This window comes from Rhincodon typus, chromosome 17 (assembly GCF_021869965.1).
Source record: "Rhincodon typus isolate 14 chromosome 17, sRhiTyp1.1, whole genome shotgun sequence".
Classification (NCBI taxonomy): Eukaryota; Metazoa; Chordata; class Chondrichthyes; order Orectolobiformes; family Rhincodontidae; genus Rhincodon; species Rhincodon typus.
In genome coordinates, this window is record NC_063348.1 from 23,185,349 (window position 1) to 23,203,481 (window position 18,133).

Consider the following 18,133-nt stretch of genomic DNA (forward strand, 5'->3'; position numbering starts at 1 on the left):
TCTTTAACAGCAATCAGAACTAAGTTCAATTAAACATCAATTAACAGGAAAATGATACTTGAAATAAAAACATAAACTTAGCTTTAAAAAATACAACAAAGATATGAGCATTTCCCTTCATTGTGTATAGCATAATGTAGCTACACAATTCTACAATATCCTATTCTTGATTCACTTGGGAGGCCAGGAGTCCTATCCAAAAATAGCTTTCACCTGAAAATTTCCCGGGTACAATTAGCATCAGCATGGCCCACTTCTGCAACCCCGTCTCCCTCATGTTAAGAAAGTCCTGATGGTGTAGCTTTCCAATGTTCCATTTCAACCAACTAAACAATAACAATAACACCCCGGTTCATTGTTTGGCCACTTCTGAGAAAATACCAACCCTAGCACCTCCAAGCTACTCATACAGCACTCCAGGTTTTTGATCTTTACAACTACTCACACAGTATATCCAAGAGCCTCTTACTCCTTTTCAGTGAAACAAATAAAAACTCACCACTTCCTGAAAGTGCTTCTTCATCTGTCACATAATGTCTGTGTTACTTGTTCTGTCTCTGCACGTTCTCTTTGTGCGATCTCCTACAACCTCCAGCTTCTCTGAATAAAGCTATCCTTTCCAACTGTTCTTTTTTAGGGGCGGCACAGTGGTTAGCACTGCTGCCCAACAGCACCAGGGAGCCAAGTTCAATTCCACCCTCAGGCGACTGTCTGTGTGTAGTTTGCACATTCTCCCCATGTCTGTGTGGGTTTCTTCTGGGTGCTGCAGTTTCCTCGCACAGTCCAAAGACATGCAGGTTAGGTGGATTAGCCATGCTAATTTGTCCATAGTGACCAGGGAAGTGCAGGCTAAGTGGATTAGCCATGGGAAATTCAGGCTTACAGGGATAGAGTGGGTCTGGGTGGGATGCCCTTCAAAGGGTTGGTCTGGACTTGATGGCCCAAATGGCCTGACTTCACACTGTGGGGATTTGATTCTATGTCTGTCAGTGACAGACTCTTCCTTACTTCCTTTCTGTTTCTTCTGCTTCCAGGTCAAGGACCACCAGTTTAGATAGGTCAGTATTTCTTATTATTCAGGACAATTACAATGGATCCCTTCACAATTGATCCAAACTCTGAAAATTCCTTTTCAAAAAATCTTAAAAGCAATTATAGATTTCATCAATGTTGTAATGGAAAGTGGAAATGTAGTGGCATTAACATTGGACCAGTAATCAGAGCCCCAGTCTCATGTTATGTGGCCATGGGTTTGAATACCACAACAGCATAATGTGAAATTGAAATTTAATAAAATATTTGGAATTATAAAGGTAGTTTAATGCCAATCATGTAACCATAGTCTATGGTGATAAAGACTGATTTCGTTCACTAATATCCTTTAGGGAAGGAATGCTGATCTCCCCGGTATGTGACTCCAGTCTCAGTAATGTGTTTGACTCTTAACTGACCTCTAAAATGGCCTAGCAAGCAAGTTAGTTGTATCAAAATCAATGCAAAGTCTACAGAAAGCAACAAAACTGGATAGACCACCCAGCATCAATGTAGGCTCCAGAAACAAGCAAACCCAATCCTGTCAACTTTGCAAATCCTTCTTACTAACATTGAGTTCATTGCAAAATTAAAAGAGGTGTTCCACAGAATGGCCAAGTATGAGTTTGAAGTAGTCAGAATCACAAAATTGGACTATAGAGACAATGTGCCAAACACCACCATCACCAGCCCTGTGTACATCCTGTCCTGCTGACAGGGCAGACCCAACACAGGTGGCAACACAGTGGTATACAGTCAGGACAGAGTTGACCTGAGTCCTCAAGATTGACATCAAGTCTCATGGCATCAGATAAACATGGGCAAGAAAACCTCCTGCTTATTGCCACTTACCACTCCTGACACCCTTGCTGCTTGGCCGATGCGTCAGTGCTTCTCCATGTTGAATACCAATTGGACGAAGCACTGGGCATAGTAAGGTCACAAAATTTACTCTAGATGGGAGACTTTTATGTCCATCACCAAGAGTGGCTCAGCAGCACGGCTACTCTCAGAGTTGACCGAGTCCTAAAGAACATAGTTAGTGCACTGGCTCTTCACTGGTGTGAAGGAACCAACAAGAAGGAAATCCTCCCTTGACCTTGTCCACTCTAATCCACCTGTCACAGATGCATTCTTTAAAATTTATTTACTCATGGGATGTGGACATTGCTGTCTGGGCCAGCATTTATTGCTCATCCCTAATTACCTAGAGGGCAGTTAAGAGTCAACCACATTGCTGTGGGTCTGGAGTCACGTTTAGGCCAGACCAGGTAATGATGGCAGTTTCCTTCTCTAAAGGAAGTTAGTGAATCAGGTGGGTTTTTCCTGACAATCAGCAATGGTTTCATGGACATCATTAGATTCTTAATTCCAGATATTTATTGAAGTCAAATTCCACCATCTGCAGTGGCAGGATTCAAACTCAGATCCCCAGAACATTACCTGGGTCTCTGTATTAGCAGTCCAGTGATAATACCATTTGGCCATTACGTCCCATGCACAACAGTATTCATAGGAGTGATAGATGCGTAGGCATTGAGGAGATGCGGTCCTGTATTCATGTTGAAGGTGTCCTTCATTTGTATTGTCTTGCACTCCCAACATGCTAAATGGGATATCAAATAGACTTCAAACAGATCTAGCAGATCAAAACTCAGTATCCTTGAGGCACTGTGGGCAATAAGCAGCATCAGAATTACATTCAACCATAATCTAGAGCCTCATAACTTGGCATTTTACACAATTGATCATTACCAGCAGCCAGATGATCAGCCCTGGTTCGATGAAGAATGGAGGGCATGCCAAGAGCAGCAATAGGCATACCAAAAAAATTAGGTCTTTACTTGGTGAACACAGGGCAGCTTGCATGCCAAGCAATAGAAGCAGCATGCAATAGATAGGTCTAAGTGATCTCACAATCAACATATCAGATCTAAGCTCTGCTAGTCCGACCACTTTCAATTGTGAATGGTGGTGGACACCATCCACAGTGCTATCAAGCTGCATGTGCTCACCAATAACCTGCTCACCGACGCTCAGTTTGGGTCCTGCCAGGGCCACTCAGCTCCTGATCTCATTACAGTCTAGGTCCAAACATGGACAGATGAGCTAAACCTCAGAGGTGAGGTGAGAGTGACTCCCTTTGAGGTCAAGGCAGCATTTGAACAAATATGGAATCAAGGAGCCCTCACAAAAGTGGAATCAACGGGAATCAGGGTATCTGTTGCTAAAGGTCCCAGGCAGAAGGGAGGATGGTTGAGACTTTTGAAAATCAGTCACCTCAGCTCCACAAAATTACTGCAGGACTTCCTCGGGGTAACATCCCAGGCCCAACCATTTCCAGCCACCTCTCTAATGACCTTCACTCCGTCATATAGTCAGAAATGGGGATGTACTCTGATGATCACACAATGTGCAACACAATTCATGATCCTCAGAAACTGAAGGGTCTCGTGTTCGTGTACAGCAAAACCTGAACAACATTCAGGCTTGGGCAGTTACCTCATTTAAAAGACATTTGAACAGGTACATGAACAGGAAAGGTTTAGAGGAATATTGACCAAACACAGGCAAATGGAAAAGTTTAGTTTGGGAATGCTGGTTGGGAGAAGTTGGACCAAAGGGTCTGTTTCCATAAGACTCAATGACTCTAAGTTGCACCACACAAATGTCAAACAATGGCCATCTCCAATAAAACAGAATTTAATCATTGCCCTCTTGACATTCAATGGCAATACTGTTACTGAATCCCCTGGTATTGATATCCTTGGGGTCACAATGGACCAAGTTAGAGGCTGGAAAATCAGGTACAAGTCAGTATTGTGATGGAATAGTCTCCACTTGCATGGATAGGTAGAGTTCTAACAACACTCAGGAAATTCAATGCCATCTGGGCCAGAGGATCCTGCTTGATTTGCACCCCATCCACCTCCTTCCACTTTCATTCCTTTCACCATTGATTTACAGTGGCAACAGTGCGCATCATCTCCAAGATGCACTGCAGTAACTCCATGAGCTGCTTCAACAGACCTTCCAAACCTGCAACCTCTACAACCGAGAAGGACAAAGGTAGTGGATATTACATTGGAACACTATCACCTGCAAGTTCCCCTCCAAGGCACACACCATCCTGACCTGACATTATTCCTTCATTCTTGCCCAGTCAAAATCTTCGAAATCCCTCCCTAACAGCGCTATGGATGTACCTACATCTCTAGGTCAATAACAATTCAAGACCACTATCACCACCACCTCAGGTCAATGAAGGGATGAGCAATGAATACTGGTTTAGCCAGCAATGTCCACTTCCCAAGAATTAATTTAAATAATTACACATTTTCCTTGCTGCACTGCTTGTGGATTAAAGGTCACCGCACTGTTACATTCATTTTTTTATCTTTTTGTTGAAATGTGAAATCGAGTCCCTCCCTGCTTTCTCAGATGAACCATAAAAGATCACAGGGCACTCATAAATGAGGACATTTTCCCACTGTTTTGTCCAACATTTGTCACTCATTTAACACTTAAAAATATATGAATCATTTGTATATTTCATATGTAGTGTAAGACTTTAGTGTGAGTAAATTGGCTATCACATTTCCTTCATTGTCATAGCAACTGTACTTCAAAAATATTTAATTAATTGAAATGCATTTTGGAACATTCGGAAGTTGTAAATGGTGCTATATATGTGCAAGTTCATTGTTCTCTGTTTCTATTTCTGCATAAATAAGTTTCACCCTGTTTTTATGACGTGTTTCCTTTATGCTCCTCGGGTACTACTGACAGTGAGCGCATGGAGGGAAATAGCAGGTATGGTCTCCAATTCTGTTCGCTATATTGCCCCAAAATCTTTCAGCTGTAGGTATGCAGTTAAAGGACAAGATTAAAAAAAGATTTTGGACACAAACAAAATATTGTGGATGCTGGAAATCTGAACAATATTATAGAAAATGCTGTAAATACTCAGCAAGCCATTCAGCATCTGAGCAGAGAGAGACAAAGTTAACACTTCAGTTCATAGTTCTTTCAACAGATGAAACATTAACTCTGTTTCTCTATAGTTGTTGCTCGCCCCTGCTGATGATTTTCAGCAACATCTCTTTATCAGACTTGAGGTTGTTTATCCCACATGTTGTTTATTTCCGTCAATTGGTGGTCTATAAACAGGCAGAGTCCCTTATACAAAAACAAGCTACTGTAGAGTTTGAAAATCTGAAATAAAAATACAAAATGGTGGAAATGCTGAGCAGATCAGGCAACGTCTATGAGCAGAGGAATACACTTAACAGTTCAGGTTAATAACTTTTACTCTATGAATTATTTATCACTGCAGTTTTATATTGTTTGGTGTCCTTGGTGTTATAAAAAGAGGACCAGTTGCTTGCAGTGTACAACTTAGGTGACACTGAGGTTATTCTACCAAATAATGAGACTAGTTTTTGGACAACTTACCAAAGGCAAAGAATTATCAGCCTTCCCTTTATTTTGGCATCTTGGTGCAACGGATGACCATTTAAAAATGTTAGTGTAACTTTCTAGGATAGATCAGTCAAGTATATTTTTTAGTAAATATATCTAGATGGATTTTCAGTGGACTCAAGATATCACTGTTAACTAAAATAGTTTGTGAAATAAGGCTTACATTAAAATAGGCACAAGTATAAGTTTCCATCATTTGTGATTTTCATTCGTTGGAATAAACAATTGTTACTAACTCATAGCAGAGTGTGAAAATCTCCAGTATGTCCTCTTTGTGTATGTTGAAATTGCAGATGCAGAAATCTTAACCCCGATTCATAAATTGAGATCATGCATCATTGGGAGAATGGAGGTGGGCAGAACAATATGGTCATGCATTGAACATAATATTGGATGACCATTAGCAGATATAACTTTAAATACGCGATGTAGTTTCCAATGAAAATGGAAAATAATTTGGGTTTTTCCAAAGAATTCCATTGAATCTACAGCACAAGAATATTCAGCCTAACTGTTCTACGCCAATGTTTATCCTCCACTTTTTTTTATTCATTCACGGGAAGAGGGCGTCGCTGGCCAGGCAGCATTTATTGCCCATCCCTAATTGCCCAGAGGACAGTTACGAGTCAACCACATTGCTGTGGGTCTGGAGTCACATGTAGGCCAGACCAGGTAAGGATGACAGTTTCCTTCCCTAAAGAATATTAGTGAACCAGATGGGTTTTTCAAACAATCGACAATAGATTCACGGTCATCACTAGATTGCTAATGCCAGTTATTTTATTGAATTCAAATTCCACCATCTGCTGTGGCGGGATTCGAACCAGGGTCCCCGGAACATTATCTGGGTGTCTGGATTAACAGTCCAGCGGTAATACAACTAGGCCATCGCCTCCCCTCATGACCCTCACTTTATTCAATTTATTTCTTGCACACACTATCAGTATATTTCTCTGCTACATTCCGCCTCAGGCACTCTAATCACTGTAATATGTTCCACCCAACATCCTTCTAAAACTCAAGTGACCAATCAGGTCAATCAAATTTCAATTTGAGATCAGGACCTGTTAAAAATCCTCTGGCTCCAACCTTCCTGAAAATAAAATGGCAGGTCTCAAAGATAGGTGAAAAAAAAAATTAGTCTGATGAACAGTCCAATATTATGTGAATTTAACAAACATCGTTTTAAGATTTCAAAACTGGAGCATCAAATCCCCTGCTGCCAGACTCCCCTTCACCATAAAACATTATGACAAAAAACACTACCCTGTCTCTTTGACACATCAGTATGAGCTGTATTTTTGAGGGGTAACAGCAAAACACATAAATGATTTGACTCAGGATTAGAAACATTAGGAGCATCTGAAACAGAAATAAGGCTTAATATTCTGAATAGAATCTTTTATCAATTGTTTTTCCCAAGAAAGAAACTGGTGGAGAAAAAAAGAAACAGTTGGTGGAGGTGGTCTGCTTTTTTGACAAAGAAGCAATAATGGATTGGAAAGTTGTATAATGGACGAGAACTCATACAGAAGCTAATCTTATTCTCTTGAAGGGTATAGATGCAGATGACTGAACAGCTGTATATCTCTGACATTTTATACTTGTACTTGTATATTTTGGAGGAATTAACTGGAGTAATATATATTTCATTGTCCTAAAGAGACATAATATTTTGTACTCTTTCTGTTTAACATGTTGCAGCAGTACGGAGGAAGACTCGACTGTTGATATTGAAGTGAGGTATATCAACTTGTTCTTTCCTATCAATGGAAAGCTGCTCTCTTACCAAAATTCCTCCTGGTGTTGCTTCACAGTTGTGAATATTAGCAGATTTTGTTGGATGTATCCCCTGAGTTTAGGGTTGCCAAATCTCCAGGATCATCTCAGAGTTTGCAATCATTGAATATTAATCTCTATGGCACTGCTACAAGCAAACTTGTAACATCATATTTTTGTAAGCTATTGATTTTTGTTTAAATTTTCTTTAATATTTTTCCACTAATCAACATTCAGATATGGGATCCAAAGACCATTTGGTTTTTTTGGATAATTAAGAGCATGTTGCTTTCCAAGGAGAAAAGTACACTGAAAAGATGGACAAGGTTGGTGATCAAGGACGGGTAGGAGGATATGTGAAATCTCCTACGAATATAAGTAACCAGAATTGGCAACCCTACCTTGGCGATACTTTTCCACTGGTGATGTCCCTGCATCCTCTGACCACCACCTATCATTAATCCTTTCATGGAAGACTTTATCTGACTTTATCTGTACATGCTCTGTTTGAAGATACACCTTAACATTTATTTTAATTTCTTTTGTCACACTGCTGTGTTTTGTGGTGCACTAAACAAATATACTTGTAAGTTATTTATGAAGTTTAGCTTCTGTGATACACAGGTTACTACGTTTAGGAGTTATGATTGCAGAACAATGAAACATTTTTCAAAATAATCTGATTCCTTCCTACAAACTAATATCTTCCATTTCCTTTTAAGAAACGTTGAGCTAAACCCTTTGGAATGGAAAAATCCTAAATTATAGTTCAGATGTTGAGAGTGTTCCTTTGAGATTTTTTTTTTCTGATGTCCCTGCATGATAAAGATAATTAAACAAATGTCACAAGTTTTGCATTTGATATTGTGTCAAGCAGTGAAAATATTGTCAAATAGCTTATTATACCTGGAGATTTTTTTGTATCTAGCATGGATAAATGTTTATATTTAGTTGTCAGCCTGTGTTGGTGAATGTAACTTTGACAATTCTCGGAATAAAAGTCCTTGATCATTTTACAGTTATGACATTTATAAGTTATATTTTGGACTGTGTCTTTAATTTGGAGACATGAGGGATTCAGGTGATGGGTGCTGAAGTGTCTGACCACAGGCCTGGGTGATCAGGCCTTGAAGTTTAAAGAAAGGTGTGATATTTTATGAGGAATGTGTAAAGTGTCCACATTAGCAGGAATGGTGCAGCATCTATGTTTACAGTGGTCAGACAGAATCCCAGAAGTCCAAGGAATGTGCTGAAAATGCCAGTTTGTAAATAGTTGTGCTTTAAACTATTCGTTTAATTCCAAAGTGAAATACCTTTGGAGTCTAAAAATTAGCTAATTAGCATTTCTACATGGTTACAATCCATCTTAGTCACCATCCCATGCAGCTAAGTATGAAAGGGAACTGGTTTCGAAGATGTTCCTGAAACTTATGGACAAGTTAGTTTGCCAAGATCCGAGAGAAAGGGGACAACAAGAGACCTAAAATCTTTATGATTCACAAGGCAAGCATGGGGTTGGGAACTCATGCTCAGATTGAAAAGACCAAAATTCATGAGGATTTGAAACAAGGCTGGAAAATTTGCTGGAAATGAATAGAAGTAAACCCTGGGGAACCAAATATCACTTTGGACTGAGTTTTGGAAACTTGAATGACTATTAAGGGATAGTGTAGCGTATACGGGTGAAGTGAGTTTTATGGTTATGTTAAAAGTAATGTTGGAAAGTTCTGTTGTTTAAGAAGTTGTATACAACAATCACATTTAGTCAATAGCTTTTTTATCCACTCGTGGTTGGTGTGATTGTTACAGTAAAAGCATGAAGTCTTCTAAATCACGCTCTCAGGTATTAGCCAGAAATGTGAATTTCTTTTTATAAAAGTTAGTGGTTTCTGCAGTGATCATAACAACATCCATTGGCAGGGCAAATAAAATTAATTTCCAATATTGTCTCTGGTAGGGAGCATTGTCCATGCTGATTTAACAAAAAACCCTGCTACAATTGCCACATGTTTGTAAATCAGTTTAAATAATTATCAAAGGAAGTTTGAAACATAGTCAGTGAAAAAGGTTGATACCTCTCAAATATTTTAAGTTTCTAATCAGTGGAATTATAGTTGTCTTTGTGAATGTCATCCATGCAATGAGGTACAACATGCTAAAGAGTATGAAAATATTCTCAAGGGTCGTTCAAGACAGGATCTTGGAAGTTCTGAATAGTTTAATGTGATTCTCAGAATAAGCGCACCCCAGTGTCTCAGCATTTAGTGTGTTTGTTATCCCTAGGAGAAGGAGTGCTGTGGCCTATGCTGCACAGAAACCTTGGATATTGAACACTACTGTGGAAGAGAACATCACCTTTGGAAATCCATTTAACAAACAAAGGTAATAAATGTTATATAAAGTTTAATTTGTAGAATAGACATGTAGTATAAGCATTGAACTTCTGTCTTATTTTGACTGTGGGGCATTTGATATGGGTCATTAAATATTGAAATCAGAATTTGGTAGAGGACATTACCGTGACAATGTTTTGGAGGGAGCAGAATTCTTGCACAAAGTTTCTATAAATGTTCCAGATTTTGTTTAGATTCCTTTTCAAGGAAAGATTTTAACCTCATTAGCCTGGATAAGAGGGCTATTAAAAAACAACTATCTTCCTTACACACAAAATGTTTGTTCCATTTCCCATTTTAATCTATAGGCTGAAGAGGCACCAATTTAAAGCAGGCAGAGTTGATCCTATTGACTTAATATTGACATTAATAATATTGATCCTATTGACTTAATAAGGCACATTAATCCATGACAAGTCAATAGTGTTTCACCTTGGGCCTGAACAGAAACATCACAATGACTTCCTTACCAGACTGACAACTGCCAGAAAGGACTGGACAGGCAGGTACCTTTTGTATTGAAGACTGATAAGAGACTTCCAGCGATCTTTTAAATGATAAAGGGGCTTGATAGGATCAATGTCGAGAAGATGGCTTGAGTTTCATTGGGGACACTGTTGAGAGTGGGAGAACACTGGCTGCAGACAATCCATTCTACAAGACGATTAAATCAAAGGCGTTGCCACTGTAAAGGCGAGTCCTCATTTGGATAAACTTCTGCAGAACCTCACCTAGCATTTAGCCAGATTGATTACCTCGTTGGTGGAAGGAGATATTGAAATGAGCTGATTACAGCAGGAATGGTACAATTGGAAAGGGGTGTGAGGGGATGCCTATAGCAGAAATTGGAATGGGTCAGGATAATATAACAGAGATGGTTCCACTCTGCTTCATAGCTTTTCTTGAAATGTCATGAAAGCATAGGCAAAGTTAGCAGGGCCACTCCAAAGAAGTATCCAACCCTAGTTTAAGATCTTCTCTCCAGATTATAATGTACATATCAGAAAGGGTAATCAATTCAAGATAATGATCTCCTGAAGGCCATCAAGAGGAATTAAAAAATCAACTTAGTTCAGGTAATTTGATAGTTCAGTTGTGTCCTATGCCATTGCATTTTTCTCTCATTGATGAGAAAGCAGTAGATGATATTTAAGAAAAAGAAGAAAAATAAGTTTCATATGTACTCATTAGTGTTTTCTACTTTTACTTTTATGAAGTTAAACTGTAGATTAACCCAAGAAAATATTCACTTGCGCGGTCTGTGACCGATCTATTACATTGTTATTGACACAACAACACCTGCATATCTATCTGTTCTCAAGAAAGGATATTAAACAGTTATAATTAAATAATTCTAGATCCATAGCTGTTTGATACTTTTCCTAATTTGACCACAGAAGTTAAAGAAAAGTTGCTGCTTTTCATGACCTTTTGCAAGTTTTTTTTACAGCCCTTCATTCCTATCTAGAGATTAAAAAATTAAGCATTGTTCATACAATGGGGATTCAAAATAAAGCTAGCTATTTCCCATTTGAAAATGAAATAAAAGCTCAAGAAGGGTCTCTGGATCTGAAATAACTGTGCTGTCTCTCCAAATATGCCACCACACCTGCTGAATTTCTCCAAATTATTTCTGTTTTTGTTTTCTTTATTTATTGTTTTATTCAGGACAATTGACACAGTTTACTAAGACAGATAACAATAGATAAACAAGACAAGCTGCTTCTGTGTATTACAGAAACAGAGTTTGATTCAAATTTTAAAAAAAACTGAATCCATTTTATACATGATCATTTTTAGCAGTAAATAATTAATACAAAATATTTAAATCAGTGAGCATAAAAATAGGGAGAGACTGAGTCCCTGTCACCCATTTAATACAATGACACAATGACAAGACCTACGCTATTAGATGTTGAATTTAAGCATAGTACTGGTGTCGTCTTGCACAATGTACATATACCAAACACACATGTACACATGTACCAAACACAAACACACACACGCGAAACACATGCACAGAGACATTACTGACACAAACAATGACACATTCCTCCATCAGTTCTCAGCTCTTTGATATTGCCTGCCTGAACTGTATGGTTAGACAGCTGTCAGATCCAGCATAAGTGATCTAGAAACTTTCTAGCTGACTGGAGAGAAATATTAGTTTGGATATTCCAAAGAGTGGCAATCACAATTGATTGCCATTCTGCTTGTATCTTTTTTTGTTAAAACAGAACGCTGCATTTTATAGCCAGGAATTCCAATCTCAGCTCCTTCGGAAATGCAGAGTGTACCTGAAATCAAATAGTTCCTCCATAGTGAAGAATGATTGGGAGAAGTCGGACTACACCTTCTTTTGTAGCAGTCACAGTGCCATGTTCTGACTGCTGTGAAAGGATAATATATAAGGTACATATGAAGTTAGGGTGCCAGGTAGATTGATGGAGTACTTAAGGTAGTTTGGGGATAGGGGTTTGATCTGGGAGCAAGTGTGGTGGGTGTGTGTCCATGTGGCCAGGAGAGGTTTGCCTGAAGCTGAGAGGAACGTGACTGATGGGACCAGCATGAGATGGGGGCTGTGGTGTCAGGACTATGGGAAACTAGAAGGTGGGGTGGGTTGTGACACAAAGGTGGGAAGGGATTATTGGGGCCAGCAAGCAATGCATGCTACCAGCATGGGGGAGGGATGGAAGGTGTCAAGTCCTAGGGGTTCAGTCTGGTGGAGGAGAAAGGGATCAGGTCTTGTGGTTGGGATTTTTTCTCTTTCCAAAAGGCAGTAATGACATACTGCTTTAATGATATTTACTTAGTTTGCGCCATAATGATGGTCTATAATTCTCACATGGTGCATAAGTAACATAATGAAGGTTGTACAGTCACATCAAATAGTAAATGCCTTTGTCAATATTTGCAGCATTAATGGTTCAGTAAGCAAAAATCTATCCAAAATAGCAACGCTTTGCAAAGCATGACAGATGGTGTTTCTTTAGGGTGCTGTTATTAGGTAGTTTGATCAATGATTTGACAACAATATATTTCTTGCTGAGGACACAATGGGTTGGAGAGGAGTTCTCTATCTAAAGCCATCATAAAACTGACAGCATACAATAAGGAAGAATTCAATCATTCAAATTTAGACTAAATATGGTGAATAGCATGGTAAAGAAATCGTACATTTCACCTCAAAAGGCACAAGTTCTAATGTAATCGAGATTGATGGAAAAACAATTCTCCTCTTCAATGACAAATTCTCTGAATTGAATCTTGCCAAAATCCTCTTATAATTGGCCAGAGATCCATAGAACATATTCTACAAAAAACCCAAGTGTCTTGTATTAATTCAGCTGTTGAGATCCTACTGCACAAGAACAGAAGAAACAGAGGGAGGATTAGATCATTCAGTCCCTCAAGACTGATCCACTGATCAACTAAATCATGGCTCATCTGACCCAGGCCTCAACTCCTGTTTCCTGTTGCCTTCTCATACCTGATATTTCAAGAAACCTTTTCTACCTCCTCTTTAAACATTTTCAGTGTTCTATCCAATTGGACATTGACCACCCTCAGAAAATAAATCCTTCACATCTCAGTTTTAAATGAGCGTCCCCCTATTCTGTAACTATGTCCTTCAGTACAAGATTTCCCCACCAATAAAAACATCTTCTCAATATCTACTCTGTCAAATCCCCTCAGAATCCTGTGTGGTTCACCCCCTGTTCTTATAAACTCCAAGCCTAACTTGTTTATCCGTCCTTCATAAGTCAACCCAGAATTCCACTGAACTGACTCTAATGCCAGTATATTGTTTCTTAAATACAGTAGCAAAACTGTAGTCAGTATTCTAGGTGCAGTCTCACCAACACCCTGCATAGTTGGAACAAGATTTCCCAGTTTTTAAATGCCAACCCCCTATGAATAAAGACCATTTGTCTTCTTAATTATTTGCTGCATCTCCACGTTAATTTTTCATGTTTCATACACAGGAACATCCAGATCCCTGTGCACTGCACTGTTTTTTTTTGGGAATCTCTCTTCTTTTAAATAATAGGCTGTATTTTGGTGATTGGCTATTTTGAGTCAGTTATACTCATTTAGTTTTTTTCTACTTGCTTGCCATTGCAAACAATGTGGGTTGCTAAAATAGGAACTCTAGATTTCCGCTGCTTGGGAATTTCAGTAGTATTACTAGCAATATTTATAGATTCACATGCTACCACCATTGTCCTTGTTGATGGGCAAGCAGAACTCCTCTTGTTAAGATTACAATGGATAAATGTTAATGTGAAAGGATCAAAAAATCAGTAAGTCAATTTTTGTCAACATTTGAGAAGAAACTTCAGAAAAAAACTTTTAAAATGTCATTTAATACTGCATTCTTTTATATTCCATCAGGAGTAATAGTTAAGCAATGTTAGATTCACTGTGAAATGTGATTTTAATTTCTGTATAAACTGATTAGTTTCTCGGGTTAGTGTGATTCTGAGCAAAACCATTACATACAGAGAGTGACGAAACAATAAAAGAACTTCCTACAGTCTTGGGTTGAGAAGTAGATTATGGTTTGATTTTTCTTTATAATTAGCCATTGATTTAACAAGAACATAGAAAAGAAGTCACTGCTGCTAGTTGCAGCCACTTGTGCCAGGAGATCTGCTTTGTGATACATCTGTCTTGTACCATCTTCATAAAATCACTACAGCTTGTGTGCAACCATTCAATGATAACTCTCATCCAACTATGCCTAGGTCAACTCTTCTCTCTGCTGCCCTCCACTTAACCATGCAGAAGAGACTTTGTAGCTATTCAGCTCTGCTCAAATAGCTGCAAAACTGACATTTCTCTTTCTAAGCGTCATTTTTTAAAGAGTTCTTTTAGCTTTTACAATTTCAAATACATCTTCATTTTCCTTATGGGCTGCATGAGGAATTTTTAGCATGTATCATAGCATCTCATGTCACACTGCCTAGTAATAAATATATTGGTCACCTGGTCTAAATCATTGTTTTTCTTTTACACAGATGAAATACGCAAGATTGTGGAAAATAAATTACTGCCACAATCAGCAAAATAATGCAGAGGTGTGCTGCTTACACAATGTCTCAAGGGTCCATTAGGCTTTCAGATAAAATCAATAGTTTCCAGCTGGACAATCTGTGTTAATTTCCCTTGAATCAATTAGTTAGATGTAGTAAATGCATGCCAATTGACTCTTTGCTGCTTTCTTCACAGATATAAAACAGTAATTGATGCTTGTTCACTTCAGCCAGATATTGACATCCTTCCTCAGGGAGATCAGACTCAGATTGGTGAGAGGGTCAGTAACCATATGTTTGTTTGATTTTTTTTGTTTGTTTTAAAAAAAAAGCTTTTTATCATTCAATAAAAGGTCTGATTTTGTCAAAACCAATCACTTGGGTTTCAGCCAAAATTTGTTTCACTCTATTTTTCCATGTCTGATAATGAATAGAATCAGCCATTTGCATTTACGTTTGCTCAAACACTGACTTTCTATTTGAGAGAGTGATAGGGCAATTGTTATGGGAATCTTGCTAACCTCCAAAATAACACATATCTATGAGAAGCAACCACTGTAGTTTAGGGTTCTTTTTTGTGTTTTTTTTTCTATTTGTCATATAGATCATGGTGATATATTTACATCATTCTGTGATGTTAAGAGCAGGCAAAAGACCTGATCCCACATCCCAGGTAATCTCTTTGCAGATCACCATTAATGAGGGGTATTTAAGTCACTTATACTCATTTTCCCCCAGTTTCACCTCGAGTGGAAGTATTCACCCTCTCTTCGTGACAGCACAACCTAGAGAGGACACGACATCCTGGCTTTAACATTCTATTATTACAAAGCACAGTATGCAGTTGTCATAATATTCTGTGAAAGATCATTTCCCCTTTCTAAGCAGCAATTTAACCAGTTCTGTTTTCAAAACAAAACTTCCATCATAAACAAAGAGTTCGACAATAGTGTAACATCGGTATAGATTTTGTAGGAAATAGTATCCACCCTTACTGTATGTAATAGCCAGTATAGGTTATGATATTTGGCAGGTGGTCACTGTAGTATGATGCTATTACTAACAGAAGTTCGCTGGTAAAAGACCTGTTCCCACAGCATAAGCAATATTTCCATATAGTTCGCCATTATAAAGGGTGTACAGGTAGCTATTAAATACTTGTCCATAGGCAGAACTTAAGGGGAGTTGGATGGCCAACCCTCAACCCCATGCCACTGCATTCCCAGAAGAAAAATCATTGAAGAGAGCCAACAGACAGAGAAGTCTGCTCTACAGTCATAACGTGGTGTGGATGAACACCCCTTCTCCCCAACCCGTCCACCACTCCAACCTCTTCATTCCCCAACACCACACCCCTCCAGCCCCCACCACTGAAACCACACCTGGAAGGGGCGAATAATATCCCGTCCCATTCTTTCTCTTGGAAAACAATCAATCAATCAATTTCTATTTACTGGTATACTCCATCACAACCCTGTTCCTGAACCATAAACTCCATCCATTTCCATGGCAAAGCGCTGAATCAAACTGTCTGTTTGCAAGCTTATCATATTCAACCTCAAGGTGAGCTGTTACCCACATAGCTGTGTCCATTCACTTACCATTGTTTGTCTTCATCTCTGCTTCACTCAATGAAACCAATGAAATACTTTTGATAGCTTCAGGCATCATTATTCTATTGCAGTCCTGGCTGTCTCCCACATTCCACCTCAGTAAACTCTGTCACTCTTCTCCTAACTTGCTCACTGACCTGTACCTGTTCCTAGTTAAGCAATACCTCATTTTAAAATTCTGACCTTTACTTTCAAATCTCCTCCAAGATATCTGACCCCCTGAATGTCCCTGATTTTAAGCTTCACCATTAATGGCCATGCCTTCAACCGCTAAAGCTCTAAACTCTGGAATTCAAACACTAAACCACATTTTCCTACTTTAAGACTCTCCTTAAAGCTTGCCCCTTTGAACGTGCTTTTGGGAATGTTCCCTTAACTAAGGTCACATTGTGTAGCTTAGTCTCACGTTTTGTATGAAAGTGTTCCTGTGATTTTTCAAGTTGCTATATAAATACAAGATGTCTTTGTTATTGGGGATTTAATAGAATGAGATGTTTAATGCTCACTCTTTGTGAGGGCTGTAAAAATCTACAATGTCTGATAAAATAAAAGTAGAATGAGAAAATGCATTTCCTACCAAGTCCATTCCTCAATTTTCAATCGGTGCTCTCAAATACTGGCACTCTACATGTTTAATCCCACCAGAAAAAGTTTCACATAACAATTTAATAATCCCAAATATAATCAGACTAACTCCAGAATATATTGCCCATTTAAAACTTCAGAAACACTACCATGAGCCACCAATACTGAACACATTATTTACTACAGACCACTTACCATCTCAAATGTCTGCCTGTACATATAACCTCAAGAGATTTTCATGATGTCCTAAAAAAAATTAACTTGTATTTCTAACATATTTTATCAGATTTCTGAAAAGCCTTCCAAATAGTTTTTAAACAGTAAATTATTTTCAAATGCAATCACTGCTGTGTTAGTAAATGATCCATCACCCTGCACACAGTGACCCTGCCAATTGCACACAGAAAATAAACCAGAAGTTATAATCCACTAAGCCTCATGTTGCTAAAATCAGGAAACTTTGTAATTCTCCTCAATCCATCCACTAGAATGTCAGAATCAGCCAGTGTAAATGCATCATTTAAATCAGATTGTCCCCGACACATCTCTCACCTCAATAGACCCAGCTCAATGAGCAATTTTCTTTTGGTGATCATGATTAAGGGAGGAATGTGGGCAAGGTACCAAGAAAGATTGCTGCTCTTTCAAGAATAGGACATTGCTAACATCCATTTGAATCATTGGAAAAGACAGACAGTGCCTTGGTTTATTATATCATTAAAGGCTTTGCTGCTCCTATTATTGTACACAACTATCAATGTGGATTGCATATTCAAACCCGGGATTGCAGCTTGAAATCATAGAGTCACTATAGTGTGGAAACAGGCCCTTCGGCCCAACAAGTCCACACCGAATCCCACCTAGACCCGTCCCTTTGTAACCCACCTAATCTACACATCCCTGAACACTACGGGCAATTTAGCATGGCCAATCAACCTAACCTGCACATCTTTGGACTGTGGGAGGAAACCGGAGCACCCGGAGGAAACCCACACAGACACGGGGAGAACGTGCAAACTCCACACAGACAGTTGCCCAAGGCTGGAATCGAACCCGGGTCCCTGGTGCTGTGAGGCTGCAGTGCTAACCACTGAGCGACTGTGCCGCCCCAAAAATATCAGTAGCTTTCAAGTGGTCAACCAATTTAGTTGCTTTGGCCCATAAACCATTAAGTCATCCTGTTGACTGTTTTTGAATGCTTTTCAACACATCA

At 38.8% G+C, this 18,133-nt stretch overlaps 1 protein-coding gene across 1 annotated transcript in view; it reads left to right on the forward strand.

The window, feature by feature from the left end:
* abcc8 (ATP-binding cassette, sub-family C (CFTR/MRP), member 8) overlaps window positions 1-18,133 on the forward strand; it is a 202,470-nt gene that overhangs the window by 120,955 nt on the left and 63,382 nt on the right. Inside the window, exons 17-20 of the mRNA XM_048606980.1 lie at window positions 4,822-4,845; window positions 7,219-7,257; window positions 9,577-9,675; window positions 14,919-15,003. Of these exons, the coding sequence (XP_048462937.1) occupies window positions 4,822-4,845; window positions 7,219-7,257; window positions 9,577-9,675; window positions 14,919-15,003 (247 nt within the window). The remainder of the gene's footprint in view (window positions 1-4,821; window positions 4,846-7,218; window positions 7,258-9,576; window positions 9,676-14,918; window positions 15,004-18,133) is intronic.